The sequence below is a fragment of the Trachypithecus francoisi genome, unplaced genomic scaffold, assembly GCF_009764315.1.
Source record: "Trachypithecus francoisi isolate TF-2019V2 unplaced genomic scaffold, Tfra_2.0 Lachesis_group5, whole genome shotgun sequence".
Lineage (NCBI taxonomy): Eukaryota > Metazoa > Chordata > Mammalia > Primates > Cercopithecidae > Trachypithecus > Trachypithecus francoisi.
Window position 1 is genome coordinate 60,933,954 of NW_022681470.1, and position 17,819 is coordinate 60,951,772.

The 17,819-nt window shown below is 48.6% G+C and overlaps 1 protein-coding gene across 1 annotated transcript; it reads right to left on the reverse strand.

Annotated features, from left to right (window-relative positions):
• Positions 1-9,873: 9,873 nt before the first annotated feature.
• Positions 9,874-13,262, reverse strand: LOC117074278 (putative uncharacterized protein encoded by LINC00303). The gene is given in 4 exon segments (XM_033195552.1): positions 9,874-10,087; positions 12,398-12,459; positions 12,461-12,530; positions 13,222-13,262. Coding segments are annotated over 4 exon segments (387 nt in total).
• Between the last annotated feature and the right edge of the window lie 4,557 nt (positions 13,263-17,819).

Sequence of the window (17,819 nt, forward strand, 5' to 3'; positions counted from 1 at the left end):
GAGGAGGACTCCTGCAGGCTGCTGCTCAGGTTCCGTTGCCTGGGGCCATTTGAACATTGTAAACCTTTGTTTTTATAACCTCAGCTTCTAATCTCATAAACTGTTGATTATATTTTTTGAATAATTTTAAAAGCTTATTTATCTCTTTTCTCCTTTTCATCTTTGAGTCCTCTAGTTCTGTTTTACTTATCTTGATCATTCCTTATCTCTATTTTGTTCATGATTTTATATTACATTCTTTCATCTCATCTTATCTTCTCGCTTTTATTGTTATTGTGCTGTTTTTTTGTGACTGGCAAAAGACTCCTGGGGTTTGGAGGAGCAGACAGCGGTAATTTGTCCCCTGCCCTCCCTGGGAGCCAGATTGCTCTGTACTTGGGAATGTTTCCTTCCCTAGGGAGATTTCTGTGTGGTGGGGAGCCCTCAACATTTAATCTCAAGCCTTGACCAATCATTGCTCCTGGGACTTTTGAAGCCTTGGTCTCAAGCAGGAAGCTGTTACAAGTGGTGGGGATTTAATTCTGGCCAAATATTTCTTTGTTCTGGAAGACCAGGCCCTGGGCCCCAATAATCCGGCATAGATAGCCTTTCCTGGCCCACATATGGGTGGACCTTAAGAGGCCCACGTCAGCCTCTTAAGTGCCCAGGAGTGTTCTAGGATGAGGATGCAACAACATGTACCACTTAATCTTTCCCCTGGCGATAGAAGCTTCTTTTCCACGGGGATGTAGGAGACGTTGTACCTGTAAATCACAGAGCCAGGAGCGAGGATTTGGTCCTGTTCTAGCCATTGCTAGATGGGGCACAGAGAGGAAGCTGCCAGCAGGATAGCAAGGCATAATATTCTTCCCAGATTGGCAGAGGTGTCCTTTATTTTATTTATTTATTTATTTATTTAGAGACAGAGTTTCGCTCTTGTCCAGGCTGGAGTGGGATGGCGTGATCTCGGCTCACCGCAACCTCCGCCTCCTGGGTTCAAGCGGTTCTCCTGCCTCAGCCTCCTGAGTAGCTGGGATTACAGGCATGCGCCACCACACCCAGCTAATTTTTGTGTTTTTAGTAGAGACAAGGTTTCTCCATGTTGATCAAGCTGGCCTTGAACTCCCGACCTCAGGTGATCCACCCACCTCAGCCTCCCAAAGTGCTGGGATTATAGGTGTGAGCCACTGCACTTGGCCAGAGGTGCCCTTTAAAGCCAGATTCAGAGGACCTTAGACACACCAGGGGCATACTGAAGTCTCCTCATGAGGCTGTGCCAGGTTGAAGAGCCCTGACCTTGGGAAATATATTGCTGTGAGGAGAGAGGCTGGTTAAACCCTCTGCTCAGAGCTAAGGCAAGCCCTGCTCTGTGCTTTTGTTCTGTAGGAAATGCACATCTGACAATCACCCTAGCTGTGGGCAGATCCTTAGAAGGATCTGGGGAGAAGTGGCCTGAGAGTGCCTCGGGGCTCAGAAGGTCCCCCATAAGAAAGCCTGAAGATCACTCTCTTTCCGAAGGGAGAAGGCAGGCCTGAGAGGCAAGGTAGCAGACGGGGAACGGGGCCGCAGGGGACTCAGAGCCAGCCTACCTGGTCATGGCAGGAACACACATATCTCCAGATTCCAAAGCCCCTCTGAGGGGCCCAGGTCTTCACTCAGATTGTCTGAACAGCCCCACCAGATTCCAGCTCGGCCATGAGGGGCAAAGGAGCAGCCCGTGTCCTCACTTAGGACTTCGCTCACTTAGGCGAACCCTGCCTTCGCGGCCCTTCTCCCGGCGGCTGCAGCGCAGACTGTGGGATTGGGGGGAACCAGTGGTGGTGCCTGGCAACCTCCAGAGTTGACCAGCCTTGGAGAGCCTCAGGCTGAGTCGGGGGCTATTTTTAGTTCATTTAATCATTTAGTTGCATACTGTCTTTTATATCGTTTTAATAATCTTTTTTATTTCTTTTAATTTACTATGTCTCTTTTATTGTCTGCTATATTATTTTTTCTCTTCCTGTTTTCTATTTTTTCACCTTAATAAACTGGATGCTGGGAGTCTAGGCCTCTGGGGAGAACCATGAGGCAGACCTTGCCCCCAAGTAAATAAAGCAGGATGCTCTGCCTTCTCTGATGGCCCCCAAATTCCCTTACCAGGCACCTCATGTCCCCATTGACCCTGCTGACTCGTAAAAACCTCTGCCAGTGGAATTCAGGAGCCCCAAGGCCAGAGTTGTCCCCAGGGTGATGATAATATATTTACCTACACACATTTGAAGTACAGGAAAGTGTTGGTAACCCCCCCTTTTTTTTTTTTTTTTTTGAGACGGAGTCCTGATCTGTCACCCAGGCTGGAGTACAATGGCGCAATCTCGGCTCACTGTAAGCTCCACCTCCCAGGTTCATGCCATTCTCCTGCCTCAGTCTCCCCAGCAACTGGGACTACAGGCACACGGCGTCACGCCCGGCTAATTTTTTTGTATTTGTAGTAAAGACGGGGTTTCACCATGTTAGCCAGGATGGTCTCGATTTCCTGACCTCGTGATCTACTGGCCTCGGTCTCCCAAAGTGCTGGGATTACAGGTGTGAGCCACTGCGCCTGGCCACCCTTTTGCCATTTTTATTTTTTTTTATTTTTATTTTTTTTGAGACGGAGTCTCGCTCTGTCGCCCAAGCTGGAGTGCAGTGGCCGGATCTCAGCTCACTGCAAGCTCCGCCTCCCGGGTTCACGCCATTCTCCTGCCTCAGCCTCCCGAGTAGCTGGGACTACAGGCGCCCGCCACCTCACTCGGCTAGTTTTTTTTTTGTACTTTTTAGTAGAGACGGGGTTTCACCGTGTTAGCCAGGATGGTCTCGATCTCCTGACCTTGTGATCCACCCGCCTCGGCCTCCCAAAGTGCTGGGATTATAGGCTTGAGCCACCGCGCCCGGCCCCTTTTGCTATTTTTATAATTAGAAAGTTAAAATCCTTGGGAGAAACCTTGCTAAGATAATACATGTGTGAAACTAAATCTGCAGCCTAGATATACACTTGCCCATTTAAAATTTGATAGGTGGCCGGGCACAGTGCTTCATGCCTTTAATCCCAGCACTTTGGGAGGCTAAGGCAGGCGGATCACCTGAGGTCAGGAGTTTGAGACCAGCCTCACCAACATGGTGAAACCCCATCTCTACTAAAAATACAAAAATTAGCCAAGCGTGATGTTGCATGCCTGTAGTCCCAGCTACTTGGGAGGCTGAAGCAAGAGAATCACTTGAACCTGGGAGGTGGAGGTTGTAGTAAGCCGAAATCACACCACTGCACTCCAGCCTGGGCAACAGAGTGAGACACGGACTCAAAAAATAAAATAAAATAAAATTTGATAGGTGTCTGGGCACGGTAGCTCACACCTGTAATCTCAGCACTTTGGGAGGCTGAGGCAGGTGGATTGCTTGAGCTCAGGAGTTCAAGACCAGCCTGGGCAACATGGTAAGACCCTGTCTTCACACACACACACAAAAATACAAAAAGTTAGCCAGGCATGGCGATGCACACCTGTAGTCCCAGCTACTTGGGAGGCTGAGGTGGGAAGATCACTTGAGCCCAGGAGGTGGAGGTTGCAGTGAGTCATGATTGTGCTACTGCACAATTGCAACATTGCACTCCAGCCTGGACCACAGAGTGAGATCTTTTCTCAAAAAAGAAAATAAATAAAAATTGATAGGTAAGGCCAAATTGTCCTTCAAAAATGCCTAAGCCGCAATTTATATTTCTACCAAGAGTTTAGGAAAGGGTCCCTTTTCCCTTTGCCTGCACCCTCACCAGCCTTCACCAACACAGCAGTGGGGCTAACCTAGATTTTTGGAAATTGTTCCTGTATCTGTGCCTACCCTTGTTTAGCACCCCACCCCATTCCTGGGCTATTGGGATTCAGGGTCGATGGGAATGACTCTTGTCTGTTAATCACCAGGAGATGCAACATCCTTGCTGGGCGAGGCTCCTGCTGTGGACTCCTGCTGTGGAACCCCCATAGGCAGGCTGCTGCCCCTAGGAAGGACATGCCAATGAGCTCCCTGCAGTCTTGCAGAAGCAAAAACTTGCCCACTCTGGCAGGAGACCCCAGGCATGCTTGAAGGTGGGCAGGTGCCTGTCTTCATGTTCATGTGGGCAGATACCCACCAAACTCCAAGTGTAAGTCATGCCTGCAAGTCCCTTGGGATTTCTCCCGGATCCTGACCCTCCCACCAACTCTAACAGCAACGCATTGCTCCAGGGAATCCCAGTACTGTATGTGTGCCCAGCAGGGGCCTGTGGTTAGGAAGGTGGGTCTTCCTGCCAGCCCACTCCCACGGGGTAGAGAGTCCAAGGAGGGGCAGGGAGGGAGGGAGGTGTCGGATGCATAGTCAGCTTCAGAGATACTCCATCTGCAGGTGAGAGAGGACGGATGGGAGGCAGCCCAAGCTAAGGGTAAACAGATGTGGAGATCAGGTGGAACCAGGTGGGAGAAGCAGCAGAAATGAGGGGAGAGGGAGAGGAGGAAAGGTGGCTGGAAAGAGGCCCTCACATACCTGGGACCTGGGTGCCAGCTGGCTCTTCAAGTCCAGGCGGCTGGTTGAAAGGTGAGAGCTAGTCACTATCCCACATAACTGATTTGACGTTTCCTCTCTGAGTTAATTGAACAGTTCACTTTGGCCACAGAAAACAGCCCTGAATTTTATTACTTGGAAGTTAAGACAGACTTTCTCTTTTCCTTCTGCTTCCTCAGTGATGTGGCTCTCTGTGAGACAAACCTCCCAGAAAGAAAGAAAAAGAGAGAGAGAGAGAGAGAGAGAGAGAGAGAGAGAGAGAGATGTTAGTGATCCATAGTCCATGGCAGCAGGTGCCTGGATAGATTATCAGGGGCTGCCCGGGTGTGGTGGGTGAGTGGTCACTGACATGGGTGAGAGATCCTTTATACCCCGGATGCCTTCACATGGCATAACCTGTCTCTTTTAAGGGGAAGCAATTTGGGTCAACAAGCATTTATCTAACTATAGACTGGCTTACCCCACACCCATTCTGATCCTCCTTTCCCTTACCAGTCTCCACTCCAGAGGCTGGAGAAATGAGTATCTTCTTTTTTCATTTCTGTGGTTGTAGGGAACATTTGACAGTGTCCTGGCAGTAAGAAATAGGCAGAAACCTGCTTGGGTTTTGGAGAAGCTTGCTTTTTAATAAATGGGACAGATGTATCTGGCACCATCCTTTCCTCCTATATCCTGCCTTGAATAGGGGTGTGATACCTTAAGCCATGGCATCCACATTGTGACTCTAAGAAAAAGGCCAAGAAAAATACAGGACATCATTCCCAATATTATTGTGTCCTAAACCAATGCCGGCTACTGACAATATCCAGACTTCTTGCTATTAAAAAAAAAAAAAAATCTCAACTGATTTCGTCTCCTGCTCGTTGGCTTTTCTGCTTCCCATCATTGAACAACATTCCTAAGTGACAAACTTGCTATGGACATTTTCATAGGGAAGGAAACTTCAAGGAGCCCCTTAGCCTTTACAGTTGAACTGGGAGATGAGTCACCAAGATCCTCTATCTAGGAAAGAAAGTAACTGGAAAGGAGCTCCCTCCCTCCCTGCCACTGGAGGACCTGGACCTCCTAGCTCTGCTCGGGTGCCCCTGTTAACCTTTCCCCAGATGAAGGGCCCTGCATTGTTCATTTTGTGCCGGATAAATTCAGGCCCTGGGCTGAGCGCCAAAGAAGTGAAAAAGACAGCTTCACCCTGATAGTCCCTCTGCCTCTCTGTCCCCTGAGCATCCCAGACTGTGCTCTGGAGGCACATGTGCCTTGAGCCACGGCTGGGGCTCACTCCCAGGATGACGGTACGGCTGCTGCAGAGGTATAGGTTTGTCTGCTGTTGCCCCATTCTTCCTCCTGGGATCCTAGGAGCACATAATCCCATCTCAAGAGGCTTCCCAGACAAACTCTGGGGATCCAGGCAGCCTAGAAAATAAAAAACAGACCCCAGAGAATCAGCAGAATGAAACTAAAGTCTTCACTATGCTATCACTTTACTGCCTTTGTTAGCAGATGAAGTAGTTAATCTGGGATAATTGTTCTCTCTCTCCTTCAAGGGCTCCTCTGCCATCCTCCATCTCTGCTCAATCTCATCCTTCATTCATTTTTATGGTTTCCATTTCTGCTAAAACCCTGATGGTCCCCGAGTATCCTCTGCCAGCCAGACTTTCCTCCTGAGTTCCAGCCTCGGATACTCAGCTATTGCACAACTGCACCTGGGCTCCATAAACTTATCATGTCTAAAACATAAGTGTTTTCTGTACCCAAATCTGCTTCTACCCCTGCATACCTTAATGGCACCAATATCCCCATAATAATTTCCTGTTGCTGCTATAACAAATTACTACAAACCTAGTGATTTATAAGATCATAGATTTATCTTACAATTCTGTAGGTCAGAAATCTAAAATGTGTCTGACTGGGTGAAAATCAAGGTAGAGGCTGTGCTATATTCCCCTGGAGGCTCCAGGGGAAAATCCATTTCCTTGCCTTTTCAGCTTCCAGGCACTGCCAGCATTTCTTGGCTGGTGGCCTCCTTCCATCTGCAAAGACAGCAATCGCATCACTCCAGCCTCTGCACCCATCAACACATCTCTTTCTCTGATGCTCTTAGCCTTCCACAAGAAGCTGGGCTGGGCACAGTGGCTCATGTCTGTAATCCCGGCACTTTGGGAGGCTCAGGCAGGTGGATCACCTGAGGTCAGGAGTTCAAGACCAACCTGACCAAAAGCAAAACCCCGTTTCTACTAAAAATACAAAAATTAGCTGGGTGTGGTGGCGGGCTCCTGTAATCCCAGCTACTTGGGAGGCTGAGGCAGGAGAATTGCTTGAACCTGAGAGGTGGAGGTTGCAGTGAGCTGAGATTGCGCCACTGCACTCTGGCCTGGGTGACAGAGCCAGCCTCTGTCTAAAAAAAAAAAAAAAAGTCTTGTAATGACATTGCACATACCTACTAATGCAAGATTTATTAATTTAGTCACATCTGCAATGCCCTTTTCCTTTTTTGTTTTCTTTCTTTCCTCCTTCCTTCCTTCCTTCCTCCCTCCCCCCTCCCTCCCTCCCTACCTCCCTCCATTTCTTTCTTTCTTCTCTCTCTCTCTCTTTCTTTTTTTTTTGAGACAGGGTCTCGCTTTGTTGCCCTGGCTGCAGTGCAGTGGCACAATCTCAGCTCACCACAACCTCAACCTTCCTGGTTCAAGCGATTCTTGTGCCTCAACATCCTGAGTAGCTAGGACTACAGGTGTGCGCCACCATGCCCAGCTAATTTTTGCACTTGTAGTTGAGATAGGGTCTCACCATGTTGCCACCATGCGTATGTTACTAAGTTTTGGGGTAATTTGTTATGCAGTAATAACTCTTTCAAGGGACTAGAGAGGTGGGAGTTTGGCAGAGGGGTGGTCTTTTGAAGCAGTTCCCCTATAAAAATGTCCTTAAACAGGACAGGCATGATGGCTCACACCTGTAATCCCAGCACTTTGGGAGGCCGAGGTAGGTGGATCACTTGAGGTCAAGAGTTCAAGACCAGCCTGGCCAGCATGGTGAAACCCCCATCTCTACTAAAAATACAAAAATTAGCTGCATGATGGTGTGCACCTGTAATTCCAGCTACTTGGGAGGCTGAGGCAGGAGAATTGCTTGAACCCAGGAGGTGGAGGTTGCAGTAAGCTGAGATAGCACCACTGTACTCAAGCCTGGGTGACAGAGTGAGACCCGGTCTCAATTAAAAAAAAAAATTCTTAAACATCTGTGTCACTTGGCACCTTTTTGATAGCTGTGTCCTCTGCCTGGGATGCCTGATTTTCACATGGCCGACTCTTTCTTGTCACTCAACTCTCCCTAGAAAGATTCTTCCAGCTGCAGGCTGGGCGCGGTGGCTCATGCCTGTAATGCCAGCATTTTGGTAGGTCTAGGAGGGTGAATCACATGGTCAGGAGATCGAGACAATCCTGGCTAACACAGTAAAACCCCATCTCTACTAAAAAATACAAAAAATTAGCTGGGTGTGGTGACAGGTGCCTGTAGTCCCAGCTACAGGGACTGAGCAGGAGGCTGAGGCAGGAGAATGGCGTGAACCAGGGACGCAGAGCTTGCAGTGAGCTGAGATCACACCACTGCACTCCAGCCTAGGCAACAGAGTGAGACTCCATGTCAAAAAAGAAAGGAAAGAAGAAGGAAAGAAAGAAAGAAGAAAGAAAGAGAGAGAGAGAGAGAGAGAGAGAGAGAGAGAGAGAGAGAGAGAAAGAAAGAAAGAAAGAAAGAAAGAAAGAAAGGGAAAGGGAAAGGGAAAGGGAAAGGAAAGGGAAAGGGAAAGGGAAAGGGAAAGGGAAAGGGAAGGAAAGGAAAGGAAAGGAAAGAAGGAAGGAAGGAAGGAAGGAAGAAAGATTCTTCCAGCTGCCATGCCCCCACCTCCGCAGTCATCTTCTGCACGGCATTTATGACTCTGTTAGGTTGGTTTTTACCGTCTTCCCCACTGGGACGGACGCTCTATGAGAGCAGGGAGCACCCTCTTGCTCAGCATGGTGCCCTCAGCACACAGAGCAGTACTTGGCATAAATAGATGAACCCAGTGGCTCTCATTTTCTGCCTTTGCTTCCCAGCCACCCATGCTTCCTGTCATACTCTGCAGGACTTGAAGCTTGAAGTTGCTTTTCGGTCATTCTGTCTCACACATTGTTCCTTCTCCTAGAATGCCTTTTCTGCTTCTCTTCTTCAGTTGTTGAGATGATTGAGACCTACACACCTTTTTTTTTCTTTTTTTTTTTGAGACAGGGTCTTGCTCTGTTGCCCAGGCTGGAGTGCAGTGGTGCGACCACAGTTCACTACAGCCTTGACCTGCCAGTCTCAAGCAATCCTCCCACATCAGCCTCCCTAGTAGCTGGGACCACATGTTTGCACCACCATGCCTGGCTAATTTTTGTATTTTTTGTAGGTACAGGGTTTCATCATGTTGCCAAGGCTGGTCTCAAACTCCTGGGCTCAAGTGATCTGCCCACCTCAGCCTACCAAAAAATGTTGGGATTATAGGTGTGAGCCACTACACCCACCAAGACCTACATATCTGTTAAGAAAGGTCAGCTGGCCGGGCATGGTGGCTCATGCCTGTAATCCCACACTTTGGGAGGCTGAGGCCAGTGGATCATGAGCTCAAGAGTTTGAGACCAGCCTGACCAACATGGTGAAACCCCATCTCTACTAAAAATACAGAAATTAGCCAGGTGTGGTGGTGCATGCCTGTAATCCCAGCTACTCAGGAGGTTGAGGCAGGAAAATCACTTGAATCCGGGAGGCGGAGATTGCAGTGAGCTGAGATTGTGCCCTTGTACTCCAGCCTGGGTGACAGAGGTGACCGAGCGAGACTCCGTCTAAAAAAAAAAAAAAGAAAGAAAAGAAAGAAAGAAAAAAAGGTCAGCCACCTGTCAGCTGTCCCTCCTGAGTGCAGGTGTCGCATGCTGGGCTTCCCTACCATCACACTGTCCGCTGGGGCTGTTGAAGTGTCTCTGCCCTGCCAGGTGTTGAAGGGCTGCGTCTCCTGTTGCATCCCTAGGGTCCATGGTTGTCTCATTGAGTGTTTGCTGAATAGAGAGGTGAGTGATGATGGGGAGGGCCCTGTGAGAGGCCCCTGAGGTTGGTCTGTCCCCACGTGATGTCTTCCTTCTCGGGGCCTTGCCCCTGCTGGCTGAGGAAGGGATGGGATTTATTCTACATTGCCTATATGTGAGTGTCTCAACCTGAGTAAAATTCACTTCTGCTATGCAGTGACCCTTGGGGTGAACTTGGGGCACTGGAACAGCCTTGGGGCAGGGGTGTGGGCAAAGGAATGACCTCAGCTGCCAATCACTGGAAGCCCAGAACAGCTTTCTCTCATCTCAAGGGGGGATGCCACTGCATCACCTTGCCCTCACATTGCGTCAGATGGTTCCCTGGACATCTGCGCCCCATGGACTCACAAACCCGTGCCACTGGAGTCAAGGGAGGCAACGTCATCTGCCCTGCTCTCTTCCCACAGCATGCAGGAGGCCAGCGGTGGCAGGTGGCTTTGGTGATAGGAGGGAGTGTGTGAATTTGGGGCAGAAACCTGGTGGGAGAGAAGAAAGAGAGAAGAGGGAAAGATGAGAAAGCAGTGGCCATCGCTGGCTTGCAGGCATTGACTCCCACTCCAAAATGCCTAACATAGCCCCCTGGATGTAGAATATCTCCCCTCCCAAACACAAAAACCCCCTTTCCAGAACCAAAGGCCTGTCATTGAAAGCACTTATTTAACAACAATAACAGCAGAACACGCAAGGTACAAAAACATTTTTCTCAAAAATTTTCCCAATTCAATTCAACAAATATTTATTTTCCAGAAAAAGCAGAGATATATAAAGAAATAGAAATGTGGGTTTTTTGTTGTTTTTTTTTTTCTTGTTTTTGATTGAAAAGCCTATCGGCACAACCAGGAGAACAGCACTGCCCCAGTGAGCCAAGCACAATGGGAAAGCATTTTTAAAATAGAAAAGAACACTAATATATAAATATACTCAGGTAATTTTAAAACATAGTGCAGCCTCAACGCCAGGGTGGGGGATGGGCCTCAGGCTCACAGGCAACCTGTGTTCTGTCTTCCCTGTGGGCTGCCTGGGGATACAGTTTAATCCAGGGTGAGCCTCCATCATTGTCTTAAAAACCCATGTGATACGGGGGAAAATGTAAAACTATCACTAATAAAGATATATCTAACTAGCGAAAAACAATGGTAGAAATAATTTAGAAAGCAAATGGGCTGGGCACGGTGGCTCATGCCTGTAATTCCAGCACTTTGAGAGGCTGAGGCAGGTGGATCACCTGAGGTCAGGAGTTCGAGACCAGCTTGGCCAACATGGTGAAATTCCATTTCTACTAAAAATAAAAACAATTAGCTGGGCATGGTGGTGGAAGCCTGTAATTCCAGCTACTCGGGAGGCTGAGGCAGGAGAATCTCTTCAACCTGGGAGACAGAGGTTGCAGTGAGCTGAGATCACGCCATTGCACGCCAGCCTGGGCAACAAGAGTGAAACACCATCTCAAAAAAAAAAAAAAAGAAAAGGCCGGGCGCGGTGGCTCAAGCCTGTAATCCCAGCACTTTGGGAGGCCAAGACGGGTGGATCACGAGGTCAGGAGATCGAGACCATCCTGGCTAACACGGTGAAACCCCGTCTCTACTAAAAAATACAAAAAACGAGCCAGGCGAGGTGGCGGGCGCCTGTAGTCCCAGCTACTGGGGAGGCTGAGGCCGGAGAATGGTGTAAACCCGGGGGGCGGAGCTTGCAGTGAGCTGCGATCCAGCCACTGCACTCCAGCCCAGGCAACAGAGCCAGACTCCATCTCAAAAAAAAAAAAAAAAAAGAAAAGAAGAAAGAAAGCAGATGGGAGTCAGGAGAGCCAGTTTTGGGTAAGAAAAGAGCACTAAACTAGAAGACAGAAGGCCACTTCCCTGCCCCATGCCTCAGTTTCCTCATCTGTGAAATGGATTCTATCACTTCTACTATTCTTTCAGGCTGTAATAGGCCATGATTCTAAAGGAGTTGCTTAGGAATGTAGAGGCAAACGTGGTGGAGGAGATGTGGAATTCCCATTAGGGACTTTCTAGCTACCTCTATCTGAAGACAAAGACCAGGGAAGACATCCCAGACAAAATTCCTTTAAGGAAAACCAGTGGGGCCAGTCAAACTGAGCAGGAGTTTTTAACCTGTATGCCATGCATGAATCCTTTACAGATTTCGATCATTGTGTCAAATTGATCTTTGTCACTGCTGTGGATACACATACATTTCAGCGATTTCTTTTGTACAGAAGGTGGACATGGGCAAGTTGTGTGAGATGACACACGGTGGTCACCACTTGCTGTTGGGTAGAGGCAAGAGGCATTGTTGAACAGGCCGAACTTGGCCAAAGATGGTGTCTAATATGATCTGGATGTGTGTCCCTGCTCAAATCTCATATTGAAATGTAATCCCCAGTGCTGGAGGTGGGGCCTGGTGGGCGGCGATTGGGTCATGGGAGTGGTTTCTCATGGTTTGACACCATCACCTGGTACCGTCATCACCATAGTAAGTTTGCTTGAGATCTGGTTGTTTGAAAGTATGTGGCACCTACCTGCTGTCTCTCTTCCTCCTGCTGCGGCCATGTGGAGCTCCTTGTGCCCACTTGGGTTTCCGCCATGATTGGAAGCCTCTGAGGCCTCCCCAGAAGCAGAAGCCATGATGCTTCCTGTATAGCCTGCAGAATCATGAGCCAATTAAACTTCTCTTCTTCATAAATTACCCAGTCTTAAGTTTTTTGTTTGTTTGTTTTAATAGCAGTGTGAGAATGAACTAATAGTGTCAGAGACAGGAACAACTCTACCCCACTGGTGACACATCCACACCAGTGAAAGCCAATGGCCAATGCTTTCATGGCCTCTGTCTGTGGAGACTGTAGGGGTGAGTGTGATGGCCCTGCTGGCTTGTTCAGTGCTGTTTTGAGTTCTTTTAGTCTCTTCAAGGATATTGCCAACACCTGTAATATTTGGAATATTATAAATATTAAATATCTATATTTATATTAAATATTTATAAATAAATATTTAGGGCAGATGCGGTGGCTCACGCCTGTAATCCCAGCACTTTGGCAGGCCAAGGCCAGTGGCTCACAAGGTCACGAGTTCGAGACCAGCCTGGCCAATATGGTGAAACCCCATCTCTACTAAAAATACAAAAATTAGCCAGGCATGGTGGCACTCACCTGTAGTCCCAGCTACTCGGGAGGCTGAGGTACAGGAATCGCTTGAACATGGGAGGTGGAGGTTGCAGTGAGCCAAGATCGTGGCACTGCACTCCAGCCTGGGTGACAGAGCGAGACTCCATCTCAAAAATAATAAATAAATAAATAAATAATATTTAAAAATACAATACCTGTAATAAATGTGCCATGAGCACTGTGGAGAATTCTGGGTACAAGAGATCCCCCATGTTCCTTGCCTTACTGGTCAGGGAATAAGGTCTCTTGGGTCTCACTACATTTTCTTCCTGTTCCTGAAGCACTTGCCATTTCAGCTGCCTTCTCTCCTCTGCTCTGGTTCTCTGCCCTCACCGCATACCCAACCCACACAGATGCACCAAGGGGGAACCTGCTACATCCTCTACCCCCACCCCATGCCCACACACACTCCTGTGCTGAAGGCCATCCCCTAGCTTAATTATTTACAGATCTTCTTTCTCTTTTGGGTCTCCCAAAGTCCGAGACTTATACATCAACCAGGTGCAAACAAACAAGCAAACAAACAAAAAACAAGAAATAAAAGTCCAAGACTCTTCAGATAATTAAACCTGGAGGGAGAGGAAGGGCGAGGTCCACCCCTTGGGCTTTTGGAATCGGGCTGAGCGATTAGGTCATAATTGATCTTTATTGTTGCAGCTGAAGATTATTTATCCCACTCCCAGAGGAGCATGTGTCACCCGCCTGCCCCACCCCCAGCTTTCTGAAGCTGAACTGCCTGCACCCAAGTGGAACAGGGAGACTGGGGATGGTGGCTGGGCTGTTTACTCATTCTCCTTGGGGGCGTCTGGCAGCTGCCCCTCCCTGACATGTCACATGGATTTTTCTCACTCTCCTCTTCACTGCTACAGGGCATCTCAGCCCTCCTGGGGAAGTGGGCCGGGACCAAAGCCCAGGCCAAAGAGAGCGTCCTTACAGCAGACTCCGTTCATGAGTTCCTAAGAACTTTCCCAGGCATACCCTGGAAAGGAAACAGGGGCGGGAGCAATGAGGTTCCCTAAAAATACATGGAGATTTCCCAGTGGAGGGATGAGTGGGAGGGTGGAAGACAGGACTGTGAGTTACACGGGACATTCAGCTCCACTCTGTCCCCAAGGTGCAGAGGGGCCTGCTGGAAAAAACCACCCTGGAAGAGAAAGGGAAAGAGAAGTACTAACCACAAATAAATCTCGAAGGGCTGCTCTGGGCCATGTAGATTAATTCTATTATGATTTGTGATAATGATTCGTTTTATTTTTGTAGAGTCCTTTAAAAATTTTTTACTGATTTCATTTTGCTTGTCAGCATGACCTCATTTGTCCTGGGCTATGAGGCAGGGCAGAGATGAGCCCGACTTCATAAACAAGAGAAGTAAGAACGAGCACAGCTAAGGGACTTGCCAAGTCCGAGTCAGAACCTGGGTTCCCTGACTCTGCCCTTCAGATCAGTTATGCAGCTTCACTGTGACAAAACGGGGCTCCTCTGGGGGGTTGTGACTCTCACTTGCTGGGTTGAAATCCCCTGGTAGGACTGCCTGGAGACTGGAGACACACAGCCTCCCCTGGTGACAGGATTCCAGGTCCCCCACCTCTCTTAGGCAGCAGGTCCTTCCTGGGACTGCCACTCCACCTTCCCCTAGAAAGCAGAGTGGTGGCGTCCTCAGAATGATGGAATAACCACAGCCAACGTGGCTGCACACCAGCTGTGTCCCAAATCTATGCCAAGGATTTACACCAATTATCTTACTTGGTCCTCCAGGAACCCTGGGTAGTGGGCACTCTGACCACTCTTATTTTTCAGGTAAGGCAGGAGAAGCAGAGAAGTGAATATGCCCTACATGTTAGTCTATTCTCATGCCGCTAATACCTGAGACTGAGTAATTTATATAAAAAAAAAAAGTTTAATGGACTCACAGTTCCACATGGCTGGGGAAGCTTCACAATCATGGTGGAAGGTGAAAGAGGAGAAAGGCACATCTTACAGGGTGGCAGACAAGTGAGAGCATGTGCAGGGGAACTCCCCTTTAGAAAACCATCAGATCTTGTGAGAGATTTATTCACTCTCATGAGAACAGCACAGAAAAAAGCCATCCCCATGATTCAATTACCTCCCATTGGGTCCCTCCCATGACACGTGGGAATTATGGGAACTACAATTTGAGATTTGGGTGGGGACACAGCCAAACCATATTACCTTAGGTTACACAGCTAGCAAGAGGCAAGGGTCAAGATTTGAGACCAGGACTGCCTGAGCTCCAGAGCAAATGCCTTTAACTGTGAAAGACGGGCTATGCTGCATGCAGAAATCTCCTAGGAACAGGGAAGCACACCTGTCAAAAATAATACCATAGACTAGGTGGCTTAAACAGCAGACATTTATTCCTCGCAGCTCTGGAGTTGGGAAGTTCAAGATGAAGGAGCCAGTAGATTTGGTTTCTGATGAGGGCCTACTTCCTGGCTTGCAGATAGAAGCTGTGCCTCCTTGCTGCGTCCTCACATCATGAAGGAGAGAGGGAGAAAGGGCTCTGGTCTCTGGCTCTTCTTTCTTTCTTTCTTTTTTTTTTTTTTTTTTGAGACAGAGTCCCACTCTCTCACCCAGGCTGGAGTGCAATGGCACAATCCCAGCTCACTACAACCTCCACCTCCCAAGTTCAAGTGATTCTTCTGCCTCAGCCTCCTGAATGGCTAGGATTACAAGCACCCACCATCAACCCCAGCTAATTTTTATACTTTTGTAGAGATGGGGTTTCACCCTGTTGGCCAGACTGGTCTCGAACTCCGGACCGCAGGTGATCTACCCATCTCGGCCTCCCAAAGTGCTGAGATTACAGGTGTGAGCCACTGCGCTCAGCCTCTGGCTCTTCTTATAAGAACACTAATCCAATCCTAGAGGCTCTCCCTCATGACCTCATCTAAACCTAATCACCTCCCAAAGGCCCCATCTCCTAATACCATCACACTGGGGATCGAAGTTTCAACACATGAATTTAGAGGGTGGAGACACAAACTTTCAGTCAATAACAAGACCTCAAGCCCTTATGTGCCACCCCATAGGTGTAGGGGCATTGATGAGAGAAACCAAAGAGCAGTAAAGATAAACTGTCAGAGAACATCAATGCTGCCAGGGTGCCTAGAGATCACCTGTGGATGATTGCAGAGTACAGATGAGATGCGAGAGAGGGAGTGATTTGCCCTGTATCGCCTGGCACAGCCAGAACTAGAACCCAGGTATCCTGGCTTCTGGGCCCAGAGCTGTCGCCTTGACCTATCCCACGTCACTGGCAGCTTCCTCCTTCTGCCTCACAGTGTCAGCCCCCCACCCCCACTCCCTGGCCTGCCATGCCAGAGGCCTTCAGCAGAATCGATGATGGCCACCTCTTTTCAGCCTGTAAAGAAACTTCTTGGATTAAAAACAAACCTCCCAAACACAAGCAAGCAAGCAGTTCCTTAAATACTTCCTAGGATGTCTGAGTTCTGCTCCTATGAGAGTGTCCTCATAGATGCCTGATATGTTCACCTCATGGTCTCATCCCATTCCCTTCATCTTCCAACCCCAGACCCTCCACTCACTGCTGTGTTTGAACCAGGGCAAAGAAACACTCAGCACCTGGCTGGGGCTTCAGTTTGGCTTCCTGACCTTCAGAACTCAGTATGGTACAGCAGAGACCAATTCTTCCTAGGACTGGATTCCAGCACCCTCCATCTATCTCACAGTCACTCCTGTCCCACTATTGCGTGGAGTGAGGCCATTTTCTCAACTGCTGAGGCCTCCAATCTCCTGGGGTCTGTGTTCAAAGGGCAAATAAGCCACACCTGGTTGGGACTGCTTGGTGAGACCTGGGTAGGGAGTGTGGGGCCACAGTCTTCTACACATCCTGTCCCAGCTCTCAAGAAAAAGAGAGAGAAAGAGAGAGAGAGGGAGAAAGAAAGAAAGAGAGAAAGAGAGAAAGAGAGAAAGAAAGAAAGAAAGGAAGGAAGGAAGGAAGGAAGGAAGAAGGAAGGAAGGAAGGAAGGAAGGGAAAGAGAGAGAGAAAGAAAGAAAGAAAGAGAAAGAGAGAGAGAAAGAAAAAAGAAAGCAAGAAAGAAAGAAAGAGAAAGAGAGAGAAGGAAGGAGAAAGGAACAAAGGAAGAAGGAAGGAAGGAGAAAGGAAAGAAGGAAGAAGGAAGGAAGGAGAAAGGAAGGAAGGAAGGAAGCAAATGAAGAAAGCAAGCCTTGATTTGTAGAGTTTGCTGATATCTATGAAATAAAAACTCCTACAATAGCCAATTGCAAGCTACCAGTGGATTTAATATTCCTGAGCTCCTGTGAGCTGTCATGGGCTGGCTCCAACACATTACATTATTGCCCCCTCCCAGGTGCCCGCTCCTGGCTCTCAGATGTCCTTGATGCAGGGAAAGTTTTAATTTCGTCTCAGTCCCTGGCAGGTGTCTGGTGAACAGTCTAGGAAAACCAAGTCCCAGACACTCCATCCCTCTCCAAGCTCCCAGGCTCCAGCCACAGGGGAAAGAAGCAAACAGTGTAAAGCCTTGATGTCTAAAAGGGTTTTTTTCTTCCAAGGAGTTCAAAGCAGTTACTGTGTCTGATCTTACCTTACCCTTCCAACACCCTGGGGAAGTGGGGAGACAGCAGGAATGATGTTGGTGTCCCTTCCTGAAAGATGAGGACATAAGGCCCAGAAAGTGTAGACAGCTTGTCCAAGGCCACCAGCAGTTGGACGCAAAGGCTGGAATGGGCAGATGGACTATGCCTTGAATTCTCAGCCCCACACCCCCTCCCCCACTTCACCTTCTTGTAACCCATAACAAGAGGTGGATAGCAGTGGAGAAGCATGAGATCTCCCTGTGGTTTTCCCAGACAGAACCCAGGTCTCCACTTCCCAGCTCTCCTAGTCTCAGACCACACACCCATAGCGCCTCCAGGGTAGCTGGCCCGACAGGCTTCCCTTGGGGCTGTGCCAGCTCTGTCTCTGCTCATTAGCAGGTCTATTTCCAGGTGGATCCAACATGGGGTCATTAAAGCAATAAACAAGTTCCCGATTGTCGGTGGGCTAGACC